The sequence below is a fragment of the Panthera leo genome, chromosome D3 (assembly GCF_018350215.1).
Source record: "Panthera leo isolate Ple1 chromosome D3, P.leo_Ple1_pat1.1, whole genome shotgun sequence".
Lineage (NCBI taxonomy): Eukaryota > Metazoa > Chordata > Mammalia > Carnivora > Felidae > Panthera > Panthera leo.
Genome location: NC_056690.1, coordinates 38,956,551 through 38,976,675, shown reverse-complemented (window position 1 = coordinate 38,976,675; position 20,125 = coordinate 38,956,551). Strand labels below are relative to the sequence as shown.

Genomic DNA, 20,125 nt, shown 5'->3' with positions numbered 1-20,125 from the left:
TGATCACAGAAGTGACCAGGGTCCGGGGGGAAGGCGGGAATAGAAAACAAACCCGTTTGGTCAAATAAGGTATGGCACGGGTCAAACAGTTCACTCTCTTTCTACGTGATCAGTATCCTACTACCTTCCCACAAGGATGCAGGTTCAAGCAAAAGCAAAAGAAAGGCCAGAGCTAGGTTTTCTCAGCAGAGCCACTCAGAGGAAGACCAGAGGCGCACAGCCTGCGGGAGCCGCAGGAACTGCATTAGCCAAGCTGACTTGTCTGGTTTCATGTCTCAGGAAAACCAAGTTGTCATTCTTTCCCCCCCTTTCAACTAAACCCCCGAGAAAGATCTCTTAAAAATGTTTAATGCAAACAAAATTGACGTTTATATATATTTTCCTATTCTTGTAATGGGTCACATTTCAATGATAAATTACGATGTAAATTTAAATAAAAAGCTACTATAACAGTCACTGGACTTTCAGCCCCTCATTTATATCATGTTGATAATTTACGCCCACTTATGACCATCAGGCTGTCTGCATTACCTATTAATTATAAAAAGCACATGCCAGTGACTCACAGGCATATGTTTTATACGTGAAAAATAGAACTCAATTTTCAAGTAGCAGTGTTCGCTTTTTTTTTAATAGACTAAATGTGGTGTTTATTTTGCCCCACCCTCCAATATAAAGATGTGTATCGAGATATGTAAACATCTCTTTCCAAAACAACCATTCAAATGAAGCAAATTATAATAATTAAAAAAAAAAAACAGAGAAAGAGAGACATCTACTTGTAAACAAATAAAACAAAGCACAGCATTTGACAGAGCCTAAGTTTTTAAGGGAGAATGAGAATAGCCATTTCAGGATCGGTTTTGAAGCTGCTTCAGAGAGGTTTATGATCGAAAACAAACTATTTTCTCTGGAGTATAGAAGAACCATCGCCATTGAAAATGGGACGCCTAAATGCCATAATACAATATTAGCCGGCTTTCCCTCCACTAATGTCAACTGATCGTTAATAAAATTCCCTTCAGCAAAGATGAACGATTAATATTTTGAAAACAAAAATCAAAACTGGGGGCTGTACACCTGTGAACCTGCCTCTTCAAGTAATCTTTCAATCCTGACGATAAGGACTGGCAAGAAATACGACAGGGGCAGTGCGATGTTCACACCAACCTGACTCTGGCTAGGCTGGCTTCTTGGCACTATCCCAAGCTTTCGTTGTATATATTCCTAAAAGAAAATACGTTAAAAATTCATGTTTGGCACGTGCGCCCGAGGCGGCCAGCTACCATGACTTCAGTGGAAGGCAGTTTCCAGGAGTTTGGTAAAGAATGTGTGCAGACAAGTTTTCATGACCTGACTGCCTTGGCAACACCTGGTGGCAGGGGGGAGGGGGGACTATTGGTCTTCTCTTAAGGGTGATCACTGCTATGGCAGTAGCATGGCATCACCAACTGCCAGCCTAGGGAAAGGCCGATTTGACTTAGGGGGAGAGACACGGGTTATTGCACAAGTGCACAGAGTAGCTCAAAGAAACCTTAGGCTTTCAAGGACAAATAAGCATGACCTGTGCTTCCTGCGCTGCCCAGTTTTGTGAACCGCTTCCAAAGGGCTTGAAAGTATTTCTCCTCCTACATACTTTCCCTCGTGGCTTTAAAATTTACTAAAGCATCTTGGCTTTAGACTACAGTCATGGTCAAGAGCGGGGGCTCTGATGTCAGACTGACATAGGTTCAAATCCTTGCCATTTAAATTTGTGACACACTGGGCATGTTTCACATTTTAATCCCAATTTCCTTCCGGTAAAGTGAAGAAAGTAACAGCCCTAACTGTATCAGGTAATGGAGACTAAGTGCCTTATATAATGTCTGACATACACAGACGTAAAAGTGCCTATGCTAATTGTAATGATATTAATATAATGTTAGTTACGTTATGATATTACATAATTATTACAACCATTTTTTCTAGCTATACCAAAAAAAAAAAAATAGCTTAGGCCATATCTAAAGTCCCTTAAATTCTTACTGAGCACGTAATCGGTTGTTCAACAAATACAGTGCATGATCAATAAATAGTTCATAAAAGAAGGCTGAATAAAGCAGCTTTTACAGCAACCGTTCTTTATATGACTGAACAAAACTATGAAATGTATAACATATTGCAAACTATCATATAATTCTGTTTACATAACTTAAAATGTTAAAAATCAGCTGATCTATTAATTTTTCCTCCAAATTTGAATCTTTTTTATATTATGAAAAAAATTCCTCACAAATTAACACATAATTACAATCTACAGTATAGTGAGCTAAATTCAGCTCATGTTTCTTGACCGATGATTTAATATTCTGTTCCCTTTCTTCTGTGACCATTCTCGAAGGTACAAAAGAAAAAAATGATTGTTCAACAAGCGTTATAGTTGAAATGATTATGCCTTTCTCCACTGGGTTTCACTCTTGAGAAAGGCTGGAACTAAGTAAGCCACACTGCAAGACGTGAAAACTTGAAGCAGGGATGATAAAATGTTTGAAAAGAATTATAGTCATTAGTGATTTTGCAAAATGAACGTGACATAGCTGAACCGTATGCTACACGAAATCATCGTTTAGTTGCCAAAGTGCTTGAGGCCTAGCGACTAAAACAGGCCATGTAAACAAAAATTTTTTTTTTCTTCTTCTTAAATGGAATGACCTACATAGGAGCCCTCCGACTCAGCCCGACCCGGAGGGCACAGCTCTTAACACTTAGGGTTAAGAGACGACATTGAACAGATGGCCACACGCGAAGTCTTGTGTCAGGAGGGCTGTAATGGTTGACCCAGGCCGGAGAGGAGGGCTACAAGGACTGCACCAGCCAGAGCTGGCTCGCAGTCTCAGAGATTTGCAAGAACAGGGACAGTTATCTGCTGGAAGGCTCCAGTCACGTGGTCACTGGCTTGCGCCGGGTAACTGCTGTGATTTGTTTTGCTGATGTAATGCAGACATGCCCAAATTTAACATTAATTTTCATGCACTGATTACAACAAGATGTACACCCTGGATTAGGCACAAGATCTGTGTGGTTTGCTACGGGAAAGTTCAGTTCTTGAGAATTCAGAAAAGCACAAAATGGCCATCTTTTTTGTTTTGTGTTAGCTTGACGACTAACTCCATTGCTAAAGGAAAAATACATGTCCAGGTTGGAATCCAGCTAACATTACAGTCTTTGCAGATAATCTTGCGTTCTCAATGTTGTCTGTTCTAGTCCTCCATTATTTGATAACATTGCCACTATGAGAAATAGCGATATTGAAAGCTAGGATTCATTCTCTTGGAATATTTTCCATGCATGAAAATTTAATTCTGTATTAAATAGATTTGGAGCCATACGACCTAAGAACCTTGAAAATGGTTGAAAAGGCCAAACTTTTATTTAAACATCTATGAGGCCATTTCCATTTTTTCCCTTCTGCTGCTAAGAAATGGTCATAATATCACTAAATATAGATACCTCGCAATTCTATATACTCACAGGTGTACCTCAAATTATGATTTCTAGCTGAGCTGAAAACTGAACAGATTTTTTTTTTTTAGTGTTGCTTTGACTTTGTGACTTTTTTTTTTTTTTTTTTTTTTTAATGCTGGGAGTGCTGGGCTTGTCTCCTGCCACAAAAAGGCTTGCTTTGTGAGAACAGAAGAGCTGGAGGGGCCTGGGGAAGGTGTGGGCAGGGGGGTGGGTGGCAGCCAGGCCCTCTGTTGGCAACTTCTGTTCTTTTCCCCTGCGCTCTGTTTGAAGGGAACTGCTGGGCTGTTCATACAGCTGCGGAGTCGTGAGACAGGAGAGCAGTTAAGAGGCAAAGCTAATGGCTGCCATGTCAACTCACCCACTGGCTCGGATAAGGGACAGGAGACAGACAGGCGGCATGTTTTCTCGACAGAGGCTGCAGGCCCCGTCCTTTCTCCACTGAGCACACGCCGGGCTGAGAGCCACAGGGGCCTATCCAGCCTCCCTGACCTTCCCGGACTGTCCGGTGTGTGTGGATCTTTTGGCCTCTGCTGGGGTTGAAAGAACCCCAGCTACCCAATCTATCCATTGGCACTGTTAGTGCTGATGAGGTTTCAGCCCATTTTTACGGCAGGCGGACATCTTAAAGGAATCTCTTCCTAAGTGTGAAAACCGCAGTTACTTCCGGTCCTCTTTGCGTTCCTACCGGCCACGGAGGTCATGTGGGCCTTTGAAACTACCCAAGCATTTTCTCTGGCCCAACACACCCTTGGGGTCTGGCTCACCTCCGTGAGTCACAGTGACAGCCTGGCAATGACCACAGAAGGGCAGAGTGGGGACACTTCAGAATCCCCAGGGAGGAGAGGCACTGCCAGTTTGGGGAAGCCACCCACCCAGATGAGGATGGCACACTTCCGACGGGGTTCGCTGCCACCTCACCTTGAGTATCACGTACCTCCTGGTATCACCACTATGTGTGATTATCCCAGGACGCATTCTGGTAACGCTCCGTAAACCTGGGTTAAACCTATCTCTCGGTCTCCTGGCTCGTTTCCTTTACGACAAGAGAACTGACCAGAACTTGAACCTAACCCTGATTGTTTAACATAGCTGACAGGTTATTTGAAACGGACGTCTGAGTCCTTCAGCATCCGGAGAAGCCAGCGGGTAGCGGAACGAATCCGGGCTGGGTGCAGGCTGCTCCATCCACATGGCGTTGTGCCTAACCCTGGGGCCGGGTCGCACGCCCCGACACACAAAAACCTCTCACGTGTCGGCACAGACAATAAATGAGGCTCTGAAAGTAGGGCCGCTAGTGCGGTCGACGCCTAACACTGTTTCGGCCCGAAGCCCCGACCACGACAGGGAAGTGTGCTCTGTGCCGAGGTACACACCTCTTCCTCTGAACTGTCACTCGGGTCATTGTCTAGTGAGGCACTCAAGGAGGCCGCCTTGGGCTCCAGGTAGCAGAGGCACATAGCCAGAGGGAAGGAGAGAGTGAGGGCATATGGCACTGAGAAGGAGGCGGAGAGCAGAAAGAAAAAGATGAAGAGGAAACAGGGCACAAGGGAGGGCGAACGAATCGGGAGGTAATGCTGCAGGCTCTGGGGGAGGAGGTTGGTTTCCGACAGGTTGGGGAAAGAGAGGTACCCATCGTCATCTAGAAGAGAAGGGAACGACTCTGGGAGCTGCAAGGAGAAGGAAAACAGGGTGGTCCCTTTGCCGGTTTGCTGTTTGTAGCTAAAAGCCACATCTTGGTCCCCTAAGGACGGCCTCCCTTTGTGGTCAGAGTCCAGGGCGGGCTCTCCGCGCACAGGCACGGCGCCTTGGGCCGGCTCGACACCCGGGGGTTGGCGGTCATTCTCCTTACACCTCCTACGGAGCTCTGGGGGGGGTGCAGGGGGACGATGGGCTGATGGGGGGGACGGAAGGCATGAGTCAGTGCCAAGCCCAGGTGACTGATGTGAAAGAGACAGAGAGAGACAGAAAGCAGCAAACAGAGGTGCAAAAGGACAAAAAGAAAACTGCAATTAGTTACTTTTCTTATGGGTATCGATATAAAATTGTAAAACAAGAATTTTAGCACTATGGTTGTTCATGTACTTAAAGTATTCAAGCCACATGCCAAAGATACCACGAATGGCTACTGTTCCCCCATCAGACTGTCGATTACAGGCTGCGTTTTTTTTTTTTTTTTTTTAAGTCAGCACCGAAGATATTGGTGGGTAATCTCAAAGTCTACATGTTTCACACCATCCACAAAGTCTGTTTAGACCAACAATTCTAGAAAGTTTTAGGGTTTTGAAAGCAAACATAACTCTCAGATAACTTAAAATCAAGACTTTCAATAACGTCTCCTGATCTCCAGCTAATAGATCTGTTACTAAAAGTTTGGTTGAATTAAGAAATGAAAATGAATCCAAGATTTGATTATTTAAAGAAAAAAATCTTTAGCGTTACCTTTCCTCACTGAGTCAATTCCATCCCAAACAGGTGGGTTTCCAAATCAAGAAGTTTCTGGCCCCACTCCCATCTGATCAGGAGTGCCACTCAGGGAGCTCGACAATTAGCATTTTAAGGAGCTCATGCTCCATGCAGAATTGAGGTTCCTTTGAAAACTTCTATTTGGGCTCCTTTCTCCAGGATGTAAACAGAACTTAAAACTCAAAGGAGGGTTTCAATAAGCTAACTAGCAAAAACAATGTGTTTTCACGTGATGTGGCCCATCAGCCTTTCCCTTTGTATTATTTGTGGTCCGTAAATAACAGAAAGGTACAATGTCCCAGCCTTCAGGGTTTTCTTAAGCGAGCGATCACTAGATGTAACTCCCCTGGTTTGAGTCCTTAACAGAATGAATGATAAAGGCAGGCATCCCCACAAAAGTGTCCCCAGGGAGTTCAGGCTTCTGCAGGGCAAAGAGAGGCCCTTTCCACTCTCTTTGGCCCCGGCAGCCTCTAGGACCACAGCCGGCTTCCTCTGCAGGTGGTGGAGGGCTGCCGAGCCGGGTGGGGGTGGGTGTGCGTGGAGGGAAGCCAGCAAGCTCCACACAGGACCTGGCACAGCTCAGAAGCTGCTGGGCCCCAGGAGTTCAATTCAAGGTCACGCAGAGCCTGAAGCTAGACTTCCACTGCTCTCTGTGACACTCTGTGTGAGTGTGCACGTGTGTGTGCATGTACACGTGTGTTTTGCCTAGAGACCTGAGAGCATGGAAATTAGTCACCCTGGGTTGTAACTCCCAATCTTGACTTGGTAAATAAAAAGAGGGTAAGAACGTGCACAAATAAAATCGTATCACGGATCTATTAGAAGCGTCTCCTTTTAGGTATTAGACAAGTAGGTCTTTTCTCAAAACTCACATTTGACGTGAAGCGCTGTGTTTGAAATAAACACGACCCTGCACATCTCATTCAAGCGAGAACAATGTATAAAAGATACAAGCTGACTTCTGCCTGCAGACCATTGTTCCCCTGGTGGCGGACAGCTGCCCAGTCACCTGGGGTGATCATTAGCCTGGGAAACATCCCTCCTCTCAAAGCAATCTAGGGGACCCGTCTTTTAAGAACTGTTTTCAGTAATATACTTTCATTTTGGTTAAAAAATGAGTTCCCTCTTTGTTACTTTTTGAGGAGGGAGAAGAATAAAATGAAGGTTTAATTTTCCATGCCACTTATTTAAGTGGTTTTTCAAGGACAGCTTTGCACTGTGGAAAATGAAGACTGCCATCTGCCTACCTAAGCACAAGGTTGGGGCCACTGCCTTTCTGAAGGCATTTGGGTCAAAGTGCTGGCTTCTCAGAGATTCAGACTAGGAGAGTCACAATTTTTTGTCTTTTTGTTTCCCCTTAGCATAAATGGCAAGAGGGAGGATAGTTCAGTGCTGTATTTTATATAAACAAATTGGTGGTCTTTTCAAATTCGATAAAGAGACACGGCCTGGGTCTATTTTGGGAGCAAATTAAAAGTCATTTCCTTTAATGTGCCACTTAATCACGGTTATACATCCACGAGAATTGTCGGCTGGTGTGGGTGATTTCAGGAAATCATGGAAATCGTTTGCTTTTCAGGCATACTACCTTTTTCTCACGTCCTATTTACAAGCTGCCTTGACTTAATTGGAGGGTAAGAGTGTAGAAACAAAACTCAGAACAAAGCATGCCTGTTTTAACAGCAAGAGTGATCCAATATCCTTGCCGTCATCTCCTATCCTGTTTTTATCTTTGTGTTTGGTAAATAAATGATCTTACCTTGAAAAAAAATGGATAGGGTTTCACGTGGAATATTCTGACATAACTACAATATGTTGTGGATCTATCCATCCCTGTGTAACTCTTGTCCAAAGAAGCATTTTTCTTTAGAGACCCAGGTGAGTCCCAGCGACAGAAATCTATATTTGAAGACCCCCAGTTCAAACGAACACTTTTGAGTCACATCTGGGCAAGTTTTAGCATACCTGTGAGTTGCACAACATTTTTATTCTTGTGAGTTGCACAACATTTTTATTCTATTTCTTTTCACTCTGTACATTCCAGGAGCCACTCTGTTTTACCATCATCATTACCCACAAACCTCCCAATATAGTTTCTTCTTCTTCTACTTTTAGAGAGCTGCTCTGCTACCTACAGGATCCTGTAGCAGAAGCAGATTGTCTACAGGTTTCCTGACTTTTATTTTTCTGAAAAGTTGCTTTATAATGCCAGATGACCAAAAATAAACATACCGTAAGAAATACTGGATGAAATGAAGTTTAAAAATCTGATGAATAGAACACCTTGGAGAAATTGCTGCCAAATTCACCTTCCATGTTCCCTTGCAAAGTTCTGCCTTAATAGCTCTTTTCAAAACATGTCTGCTCGCTGCTCTGATGATTAGATTATGGTCACAAGGTAAGAGGGGAAATAGTGTATAAATACACAGGCTACGGTCACTCAGTAACTTGTGCTCAGAAGAATGGCAATGTGATTACTGTATATCTAGAAAAATATACAGTACTTGGGTAGGAGAATGGGGCCAGAAACAAAGAAAATAATTTTAGTGACAGTTCTGAAACGTGAGCCCAAACAGAAAAGTGTCATATGGCCCTAAATGTATTTTTAAGATACACGGACAGGACGGCTGTTGAAAGTCTTACATAGCATATCAGTTCAAATAAAAATTTTCAAAACGTTAAGAAGGAATCTTCCAGAAGGCAAATGTTGACAGAGGAAACCATAATTTAGAAATTGACCCTATGAACGTGACTACTGCTGGAATTGGAACTACCCTAAGTCTGACTGATTAACACATTCCTGGTTTCTAGCCTCAGAATTATTAAGTAGCTCGTGAAAGTCTAAGCAAGCTCTCGGAGGGAGCTTGGGAGATGTACCTTTCCCTCGTGCCGTACTGCGGCCACCGGCGTGGCTTCCTCTGCCTTCTTCCGTCTCTCCTCTTCCTCGTCCCGTTCCTCCTCGGCCTTTTTCTCCGGAGTCACAGTGGTGATCAAGTTGGTCTGAGAGATGCCCTTTGTTGTGGCGTACTGGCCAGTACCAACCTCTGCAGCAGACACAGAATCCTTCATGTATATTTCATGGTTTTCATTCACTGACGCTAAAAGCAAATACAACCGAAGAAAAAAAAGTCTGAAGGCTGAAGAGCACCACCGATTGTCCCGTTATGGCGAAAAGTACCCCTCCCCACGTCTGTCTGAAAACTCCAGTCAGCGCCGCGGGCACCCGCACCTAAGCGCTCTCCGAGACACAGCTTTGTGTGTCTTCTATACCAGTGTTTTCAAATGACTTAAACGCTCATGTCGCGAAGCCACCAGAGTGAGTCTCAGGCTCTGCGGTGAGGACAAGCGCGAGCGTGGCGGCAGCGGAGGGACGGGAGGCTGGGCTGCTGCGAGCCTGTTACCCCACAGAGTAACTGGCTGGCTCCAGCACCAGGCGCCGGTGGTGAGTCCCACAGCTAAGAGCGGTATCTGCAGCGGACAACTGGTCTCATACACTTGACTCTGAACGCATCTTGGGAAGTGCCATTCGACAAGGAGCACCGAATTGGGTGCTTTAATTAGTCGTTAGCAATGGTTACAAGAGCCCATCACTCCTACTGTATCAAAAGTCCCATGGCTGATAATGGAAATTAACTATCTTCGTGGGATTATAAAATTTGGAGAGATTATAGAATCTGGACGGCAACTCTGTTCAGCTGGAGTGCAGAAACGTTTTAATTTCTACCGCACGTTAAAAAGATTACCGTGATGTGCATACACTCCTTCATCTCGGATATTTTGGGAAGACAAGACAAATGTTGCTAATGAAATCCATGCAGATGTAAGACATGCAAACATAAAAGGTAGAAGACACAGCCTTTCAGCCCTGCTGAAATGTCTTAGTGAAAGATGCTTAATTCAGTGACATTTTTAAAGTCTGGTACTCATTAGTTTAGGTTGTAGGTGTATATAACTTATTTAAACTTACAAATGATGCTTTTCAATACACAGTAGCTGATCTTTGGAAAAATGTAACCAGCTTCATAGTTTAGGAAGTTTAAAATGTAAACGTAAGAAAATATTCTGAAATCCTTTCATAAAAGCTAAACCATTTCGTTAAGGTATCTTCACTAAGATATTTTATATTTCCTCATACTGATGAGAGAAAGCTCATACGAGACACAATTTCCCAATGGGTCAGTTAGGCTGTTGTACATAGGATGCAAACTTGCAAAAAGCCACTTGTGTTCCAACATGCAGCCACGGCACCCCGCTCAACAGCACAGGAAACATACGGGAATTGGCAGGACCCCAAAGAGTGAGAGACAACACATACTAACATCACTTTTGGGCAGGGAGGAAGAGACAGTATGCTATTAGTACATTTGTTTCACAATTGTCTTTTGCTTGTCAACAATCATTATCACACGAAAGGCCATGAGGAAAACCACGTACACAACAAATGTGTTCCCTTGGGTACACATCACTGAACAAAGTGGATGAGAGCCTGGGAAAAAAGGTGTGATTCTACGAAAGTCCCTTCGACACTGACTTATGGAATACACAAAGAGTTTACAGAGATTCTCTAAAGGAGAAAGGATAAATGGAACAAAGCAGTAAGAAAAGCTTCAGTGTTAACGTGAATATTTCAGTATCTGAGTTCAACCCGAAATGGCCCCAATAAACGCTTTATTCCCAAGGTTTAGCTCCACGTTAGAGATTTGAAAAACAGGCAACTATTAGAAAATACAGAATGGTTAATTAACATCATAGGCCAGCTCACAAAAGCCTGTAAGAATAATCATGAATGTAATTATTATCACACCTGAAAGAACGCTTTCGCACGTCTCATTCACTCTTTCTTTGCAAATAGCCTTACCCCCATTTTACAGATGGTGACAAAAACTGAGACCTGGCAAATTTAAATCACTTGCCAGGTGCTACTCGGATAGACTTCAGTCTGGGTTTACCTACCAGGTGAGTGCTTTTCTTCTTCACCAGTAACATACATAATATAGCACAACTGACACAATTTTGACTTCCTCTACCAACTGTTTATAAAGTATTCCATTAGCAAAATACAATCCTCTAAATCAGAGGATTCAGGTGGCCACCCAACCAGCCACATTGGGCTACAGGGAAAGGGAAGAGAGAGCCGGGACTGTGGTGAGCGGTGGCCAAAAATGTAAGGAGGAAGGGGAGCCCAGGCACTTGTAACTTCGTTATTTTTACTTGTTTTTACTCTATTTTTACTATTTTAATTTTATGTTTTTGATTATTATTAAAGTTGTACACACATGCTAGAAACTTACTATTTTTATATACACAGATACGTTTTCTATAAAACAACTAATCTCCAGGTGGAATTAGAAGCAGAGACTTGGCCATGCATCACTTTCTTTTTTTAATTTTTTTAAATGTTTACTTATTTTTGAGAGAAAGAGAGAGAGAGAGAGAGAGAGAGAGAGAGAGAGAGAGAGAGAGAAAGTGGGGGAGGAGCAAAGAGAGAGGGAGACAGAATCTGAAGCAGGATGGGGCGCCTGGGTGGCTTGGTCGGTTAAGCGTCCGACTTCGGCTCAGGTCATGATCTCACGGTCCGTGGTTCGAGCCCCGCGTCAGGCTCTGTGCTGACAGCTCAGAGCCTGGAGCCTGCTTCCGATTCTGTGTCTCCCTCTCTCTCTGACCCTCCCCCATTCACGCTCTGTCTCTCTCTGTCTCAAAAATAAATAAACGTTAAAAAAAAAGAATCTGAAGCAGGCTCCAGGCTCTGAGCTGTCAGCACAGAGCCCCATGCGGGGCTTAAACTCGTGAACCACGAGATCATGACCTGAGTCGAAGTCAGAGGCTTACCCAACTGAGCCACCCAGGCACCCTAGCCATGAATCACTTTCTAAGTATTATTCCAGCTGCCATGTGTTGTTGAAGGAAGCACATTTGTGTGTAACTATGGACGGCAACACAAAACCGTCACACAAGACAAAAACCTGCTAAAAACTCACTACTATGTCCTTCCTTAGAAATGTTATTTACGTGATCCTCTCCCTGTTTAACTTCCGCATTTGACTTAACGGTGGAGAACATTTACACGGCAATGCTCCCCCAGTCCATCTGGTGCAGTAATTAATATTAACAGGAGGATTTAACTTGCAGCCTCTGGCTCTACCATTTAAATGTCGTCCTTTCTATCAGCTATCATGCACTGACTGGAAACAGTCACAATTTATCCCTGAAAATTTTGCAGAAACAGAGATAAATTTAACTTATGGTCTTCCTTCTGAAACAAACTGTCTGAAACAAACCCGGCAATCATTTAAGATCTGCCAATAAGAGAACCAAGTTACTTACAGAGTACGTGACAACTGTATTTAGAATGAGATAATCTTTCTCCAAATTTGGGGTGCTGGCTGATGAAAGCTATGCTCTTCATTCCCTAAGCATCATTCTTTTATGGAGTAATTTTATATACATCTACCAATAACAGACCTTACACTCACCGAGGCACCTTTTTTTTTTTTTCTCTTTTTTTTTGTCCCCGAGGGTGGGGGTTACAACTTGTCACTGGGCCACGGACCGAGTGCTTTTTATTTCACTCTCTTCTCAAGAGGACCTACGTTCACTGAAAGCTTGGGATGGTTTCATACTATTTCTGGGTGGCCATTCGTGATTATTATTACTAAAGGTTAGGAAGTGATGCCTACCTCCATCCAAGCTGCGAGACATGGTGTAGCGTTTGCTGGATGAGCGTTCGAAGTAAGGGGCAGGACGATCTATCAACGCGCTGGCTCTTCTCGTTTGGGCTTGCGTCCTGCCACTATAACGAAACTTGGAGCCCAAGGTAAGGAATTTCTTTGGAGGTGCTTCTGGTAACAACAGTCTAAAGATATTAAAGAAAAAATGCCAGAGAGACTGTTGAGTCAAACATTAAGAATGCTATCTCAACTTTTTCAGTCAAAGGTAAAGTGCTTTGTGCGTTTAACATATAACATGTTAAATGAATGTGGTTTAAAAATTTTTTAAGTATTTATTTTTGAGAGACAGAGAGAGACAGACAGACAGACAAAGCACGAATGGGGAGGGGCAGACAGAGAGGGAGACACAGAATCCGAAGCAGGCTCCAGGCTCTGAGCTGTCAGCACAGAGCCCGATGTGGGGCTCGAACCCACTAGCCGTGAGATCATGACCTGAGCCAGAGTCGGGTGCTTAACTGACGGAGCCACCCAGGCGCCCCAAATGTGATTTTATAGGAAAAAAAAATCAACTGCCGCAGTACATGTCAACCAGGGAGTTGTAGAGAGGCTATAAATACAATGGCAGTTGGCCTGGACTCCTTGAACTTTAACATCTCATGCAACTGAAGAGTTTATGGTTCTATAAACCCAAAGAACAATTAAATAGGTGATCTTGGTGAAGAAGACGGTGATAAAATTTGCTATTTTGTAGAAACAAATCTGATAGTCTGAGTAAACAAAGGAGCCCAGCGTATTAAGAAATGACTGAAATGTTAAGGAAGGGATTGAATCCTTGAAGTGGGCATCTTATAAAAATAATGAAAGGACCTTTCATTATTACTAAAGGTAATAAAGAAAGGGGAAGCAGGGCAGATAAAGATGTCTTGTCAAGAAACCTGGTGACAGTGAACTTGAAGGAACAGAAAGGATATTCTTCCACATTCTTCCCAACAAACTTTTTCAGAAGTGATTCCAATTAATTGTTCTAATTCTTCCTGAGGAAGAAATGAAATCATCTTGACCTACCTGAAAAATGTGTGATGTTCAACACATACTTTCCATAAACGTTTGGCAGCTCGATGGTTTGGCAGCTTAAACCCGATGGTGCTTTCAAACTGTTCAAACTAAATTAAAAAAAAAAAACAAACACATATTGAGGAGTAAAGTCAGGTTTGCAATTACAAATAAAAGAAAATCATTTACAAATCATGCCCCCCACAAGTTTTTTCCTTTACTCACAAAATCAAGCGCTATTTGCAGAATTCATGCTATACATATTATTCATTAAAAAAACAATCTTGTATTCTCCTTAAAATGCTGCAGACATAGATAATCGCATTATGCGTGTTTTATGTCCAAGTATGGATTTTATGAAAACGGAATGCAAAAAAAGACAGCATCTGGATTTCTTCCAGAGGCCAATTTGTCCTGATCTCATTGTTAAGCCTTATTTTCATGGTGTCTCTATGACACCATGACTTCAACTGGAATATACATACAGGAATAAACACAATGTTTAGAGTCTACAGCATTTTCAGGATGACATTTTCTCCCAGGATCTGGTCGGAATATATGCATATGTCCTAGGTATTTGATGACTTGGTATCAGATATTGCTGAGTTTGTTTATGAATTCTAATCTATGGATTATTTGATATTATATATAGGAACATAGATCGGGAGAACACGATTTCCTATCTTTCAGCATGTATAGTTCAGATGATAATCTATCAGCCATTTGATTTCTCAAGGCAAAATATCCGACTTCCTAATGTATTTTAATATTATTATTGCAAATGTTCAGTATTTTTTTATTTGCTGCCGACAGTATGCATCAGGCCACCAGAGGGCAATCATTTTAAACAGTAAAAGCTTTCCAAAAGAGCATTGAACAACTGGACTGTTGACATAGTCAACAGAAAAAAAGTAATTTATATAGCAAAGAACCAAGAAGAGGGGCCTTATGTGTGGCATAGGAGATATAACTATGCTTGACTTCGATTTCTTTTTTTTTTTTTTAATTTTTTTTTTTTAACGTTTATTTATTTTTGAGACAGAGAGAGACACAGCATGAACGGGGGAGGGGCAGAGAGAGAGGGAGACACAGAATCGGAAGCAGGCTCCAGGCTCTGAGCCATCAGCCCAGAGCCCGACGCGGGGCTCGAACTCACAGACCACGAGATCGTGACCTGAGCTGAAGTTGGACGCTTAACCGACTGAGCCACCCAGGAGCCCCGATTTCTTATTTGAGAGGGACGAGCTGGGGTTGGGGGTGGGGAGGCTGGGAAATACATCACAAGCTATTCCAACTACAACTGCCTTTCCCAATTTTTCACTCCCTCTGGACGTTCACACGGAGTGGTAAGTTGTAAAAACCGCTATTGGCCAACAGCTGCAGCCAATCAGCAGACCAGAGCATTCTGGATCGTGACTAAACCATCCTTCAGTTATTCATCCCGCATCAAATAGGCACCATACTCGTGCTCGCGGCTGCCAAGAAGCCGGGAAGGTTTTCTTTCCTGCTATCCTCACGCTGTTTGAATGCTTCTCTCTCTCTCTCTGTGCTTTGTACCAATTTCTCAACCTCTTCAGAGCCTTTGTGCCACCACTCATTTTCTCCCTCACTCCTTCTTCTCAGCCTATTTACATGATTGTAAAAAAGTGGCGGCGGGGGTGGGGGGCAACTTTCTTGGAGCCTGCTTCTGCCTGAAACACAACCCCATCTCGCTCCTTGACAAAGGTCAAGAAGGAGAAGCCTTGGCTACTGCACCCCTTACCTCACTGCCACCTGCAGGGTCTTCCCACCATCTTCTCGAACTCTTCAGTGTCACACCGAGCTTTGTCAAGTCGACGCACTTTTCTTAGTTCTTAGCCCACACGTCTTGTCAATAGCATCTGGCCCCGCTGGTTCATCATGTGCCCAGAATCTCGTCTCCTTGTCACTTGGGACTGTTTCCTGCCCCTTTTCTTTCTCTGGTTGCTTTTCTTCATCCCCCTACAGTCCTCTTCTGCCTACTCTTCCCTCTCAAAAAGTGATGTCACCCAGGGTTTCTGTTTGAGGGTCTCTTCTTCCCTAACTTCCCTTGTTCTCTGGGCAACTTATTTCCTGCCTGAGGCCTCGAATAGAATGGATGCAGTGGATGACTCCTTCAAACCTGTATTTCTTACTATGCAAGAATCACCCCCTGAAAATGTCTCGGAGGAATTTAATTTTTTTTTTTTTTTCTGAAATTCTCCGTTTTCCCCTCTTGTCTAATAATATCACGTTCATCAACTTCACGCATGCCAAGGGAAGGCCTCTGATCATCATGGACTCCTTCCCCTCTTTAGCACCTTCCTCCACCCTGTGTTCAAGACCTACTGGTTCTGTTTCTGAAACCTCCCTCACAGCTGCTCCTTCTGTTCTATTCCCACAGCCTCTGCCCTAGTTTAGGTCTTACCACATCTCATTGCTAACCTGCAGAGTTTCATTCCAAATTATTCGTCTAGCGTATCACGTCCTCTTGAAAACCTCCCATGGCTCACTACTGTCTCCTGATGCATTTCTCCAGCATTCCCATCTGGGCCCTCACCCCAGCCTGTTTGTTCCACGTATGTAGAATTTTATCCTATGTGCGATACGTATCATGACGACAGAATTCTAAGTGCACGAGACTGATTCTTTGCCAAACAGAAAGTCCCTTAAGGATAGGGACCAACATCGTGCTTAACGATAAACAGGTGCTCACTTAGTAAATGTTGGATGAACCAAATATATTATCGGTTATAAGTTTAATATGCAATTTTAGGGAATAAAAAAAAACTAATTTCAGGTATTTACATGAAAAGCTTCCGGATTATTTCAGTCTTCACAGACAAGTTTGACTTTATATTTAAACAGGATTCCTTGCTTTATAGAATGATTTAAAAAAATGTTTAAAGTGAGGTACAATGGACATATAACATTATATTAGTTTTGGGTGTATAACATGATTCAGTGTTTATGTGTATTATCACCACACATAGTTACAGATCTTTTTTCTTGTGATGAGAACTTTTAAGATCTGTTTTCCTAGCAACTTTCACATATACTGTACAGCATTATAACTGGAGTCACCATGCATCACATTACATCACATATAACCTGATTTTTAAATTACATTTTCCACCAATGAAGAGGCTGACTTGGAAGACAGGAGATCATTCTGGATCGTACCAGAAAAAGTTCAGAGACACGGATGAGCTGCCATCTTAGAACTCTGCCTGCCTCCATTAGATTATGCATGCTCGTTAGAAACTGGATGTTTATTCATCATCTATTAAACAGATCATAGGTGGTAAATATCTCCTGTTATGTGTAAACCACTTTGGAGGATATAAGTAGTTCAGGATGGTTGTACCCGAGGAGCAACGATAAGTTTACGATTTTGATTTTCTCATCAGTCTACCTGATTGAAAGAAAAAGGCAGAAATGTACGAGGCTATGAGACACTTATGTAATGTACCCTTGGTGTCTCTTGCTATAATCTTTCTTGTGCTTTGATCACATTATCGCTAAGCTATACATGTTAGGGTGCCAACAGATTTGGAGTACAAAGACAGGTCATGGACATGTAAAACAGAGACAAACAGGAAGAAATCTATTTTTTGATTCACAAAAGGTTTAGCACCTAAGAGTTTCTTTTATACCGCAGTTGGAAATATACAAAACATTGTTCACAAATCCCGATTTTACATTAAAAGCTCCAAAAATAAAACTTTTTCAACCTATGCACTGGGACAAAATTAGAATCAAACCACTGAAAAGAAGAAAATGTTTTATTTATTGCTGTTTATCGGACAAGTCTACGATAAATTCTCCTTGGCACTGAGACAGAAATCACCATGTCCTATGATGTTCAGAACTTGGGCGCAGGCAATTTAAATTTTTGTTTGCCATCAGGTACCTCTTTGTTCAAGGTACATGCAAATGCGGGGCTACTTACCTCTCCTGGCCGGATCTTAATGTAAAAGTTGTTCCGTTTGTATGAAATTTTTAGAACCTTAGGCCAGGCAAATCTGTTTATTCTCAGTCGGTCACGATATATCAACAGACCACTCGCACAAACTCCTAGCATAATTTCTACTCCTTCAGAATCCTGGAAAAGAGCACCAAGAAACAATGGATCAGTATTTCACTTTTTTCCACTGACAGCTGAGTAGGGGATTTAAGCTTCCATGAAAGAACCTATAATTGACTACCTATAGCTCTAATTTAAATACGAAGAACACTGCAGCCATTTTTTTTTTAAACACTGCCACTAAAGTAATAGGCTCCTAATGAAGATATTAATCATCATGGAGATATGTCAGAGTAAAACTGGCTCACGCTCAGGTATCTTACAACGTAAATACCGCACACAGAGAAGGTCGACCAGATGATGTGTTAATAGCAGGAAGAAATCATCGCTGCCCTTCTAAAATGGTTACAGCCGTTTAATGTGTATTAACTCCTTTCATTTTCACGGTGATATTTTGAGAGAGTTGCTATGACTGTTCCTAGTTTACAGAGGAGGACACTTTTCAGGCATGGAGAGGTGAAGGGTCCTTCCCAGTTGAGTATGAGCAGCCTGGCTGCAGAGATAGAACGTTCAGCTGTTATGTATACTAACAGAGAGGCTCTGCCCCTTCTAAAGAGTGTTTTGGAGTTTGTTCCATTAAAAGAGAACCTTAGAAAAAAATCTTTTTTACATACCATTAGTGTCAGAGTGAAATTTAAATATAAAATCATTTTTTAAATTATGAGCGTACTCCCCAACGTGCCTGGAACACACACACTGCCCAGTTGCAGTCACATTTGAAAACCGGTTCACATACATGAATATCAGCACATTTTCTATAGGTATATAGTTTTTTTAAGTGGGAGCATGCTATATTTATAGCTTGTTGTCCTGCTACTTGGCACATTTACTTCACCTTTAGGTCACTTCCTAGGGATGTGGGATGAGAAGTCTCAGAGATCGGAGGTCATCAGGGAGGTCATATAAAGCTCAGGAGACCGAATGTGTACAGCCTATGCCCCCTACATGTTGTATTTGGGTGAAACGGGGTAAAATCAACACATGTGGTGGCCCTGAGTGGGGGAGACACAAAGGACAGAAGGCAGGACTGTGTGTGAGGCTCCGTCCCCATCTCCTTGTCACACTGGATGTCGGAAGCAGGGGGCACATAGGAGGTGAAGCTGAGGTCTTCTGCCACGTATTAATCAGCAGGACTGTCCCTGGAACTGAGTCACTCTGCAGCGGTGAAGAGGGGAGGGGGATACGGAAGAATCCAAACAGGAGAGTCTGACTCATCCCCACTGTGGGCATTTACTTCCTCAATCTTGCCAGTGCAAGGCAGAAAATGAACATTTCCAGAATCAAAAATAAATATTTCGGTCCATCTCTAGGAAACTTAAGTCTACAAATACCATCTAACTGGATTAAAATGAAGTATTTTACCCTGGAAACAGATCGCTCCATTAAGGTACAAAATTACTCTACAGAAGTGGAAATACTTGATGGCAGGATATTACAACATAATTAAATTCTGAGGAGAAGCTCAAAGATCAGAAGCTGTCCACCATTTATCAGGGGCTTTCATCTGAACGAGCAATTGGAAGAGCTAGAGCCTGATACTGACAAATAGCTGGCACTATTGATCCTTCAGAACCAGCCAATGTGCTCACAGGGCCGCTCAGAGGTGACTCCTCGCGCCGGAGCAGAAATGCAGGCAGAGGGGAGGACTGTTTGATTAAAGGTCCTTGATTCGCTTTCTGGGTGATAAATACAGAGCTTAGTTGGGGAACTAGGCCTTTGACCTACGGAAGAAAGGACACTTAAAAGCTCTTTCGTTGTTATTATTATTTTTAAATCGCCCATTAGTGTCTTTGAGTAACGAGAAGCCAGAATCCTTCCGGGGGAAGAAGCCTCCTCTGACCCCTCCTCTCCACCACACAGGCCTCCCGCGTCCCTGTATCATGCTGTCGTCGCCAGCACACCCCAAGCAAGTGGCGCTCCAATCAGCTCCCTCCCACACCGTGCTCTCCTCAAGACTGGAAGCTGCTTGAGGGCAGGAGCTCTGTTTTACCTTTGCCCAATCAGCGGTCATACAGCACCTCCCTAGCAGGCATTAAGCCATCACACGTTTGTTGAAAGAGAGGGCAAGGGAAGAAAGAAAACGTCAGGAATAGGTGGGGTTTTAAACTGAACCAACGTTTCCATGTCGTTACTCCGAAGTAACAACAGAGGAACACGTTTGATTATCAAGTGTTCTGCCACAGCCCGTAGTCCTGACGTCAGCGTGGTAATTTTTTTGTACCGAAAGCTGTCACAGCAGTCTTTACTGGGGACGTGGGTGTTTCCCTACCAATAAACACATTAGATGCTCCCTTTAGCAGGGAGCACTGAAGGGAGATCTGGATGGTCTCAGTCTATCATAATTAAAACAAAT

The 20,125-nt window shown here is 43.0% G+C and overlaps 1 protein-coding gene across 10 annotated transcripts in view; it reads right to left on the bottom strand.

Annotated features, from left to right (window-relative positions):
- The window catches only part of EPB41L3 (erythrocyte membrane protein band 4.1 like 3), a 147,370-nt gene that overhangs the window by 16,403 nt on the left and 110,842 nt on the right, over positions 1–20,125 (bottom strand). For 7 of the 10 annotated variants that reach the window (XM_042909903.1, XM_042909907.1, XM_042909902.1 and 4 more), the window contains exons 9-12: positions 17,638–17,790; positions 13,701–13,798; positions 12,645–12,820; positions 8,845–9,065 (exon numbers count right to left, since the gene is read on the bottom strand). In XM_042909903.1, coding sequence (XP_042765837.1) covers positions 8,845–9,065; positions 12,645–12,820; positions 13,701–13,798; positions 17,638–17,790 — 648 coding nt within the window. Of the gene's footprint in view, positions 1–4,877; positions 5,442–8,844; positions 9,066–12,644; positions 12,821–13,700; positions 13,799–17,637; positions 17,791–20,125 lie in introns of all 10 variants that reach the window. The other 3 variants (XM_042909906.1, XM_042909909.1, XM_042909912.1) reach the window with 2 other exon arrangements.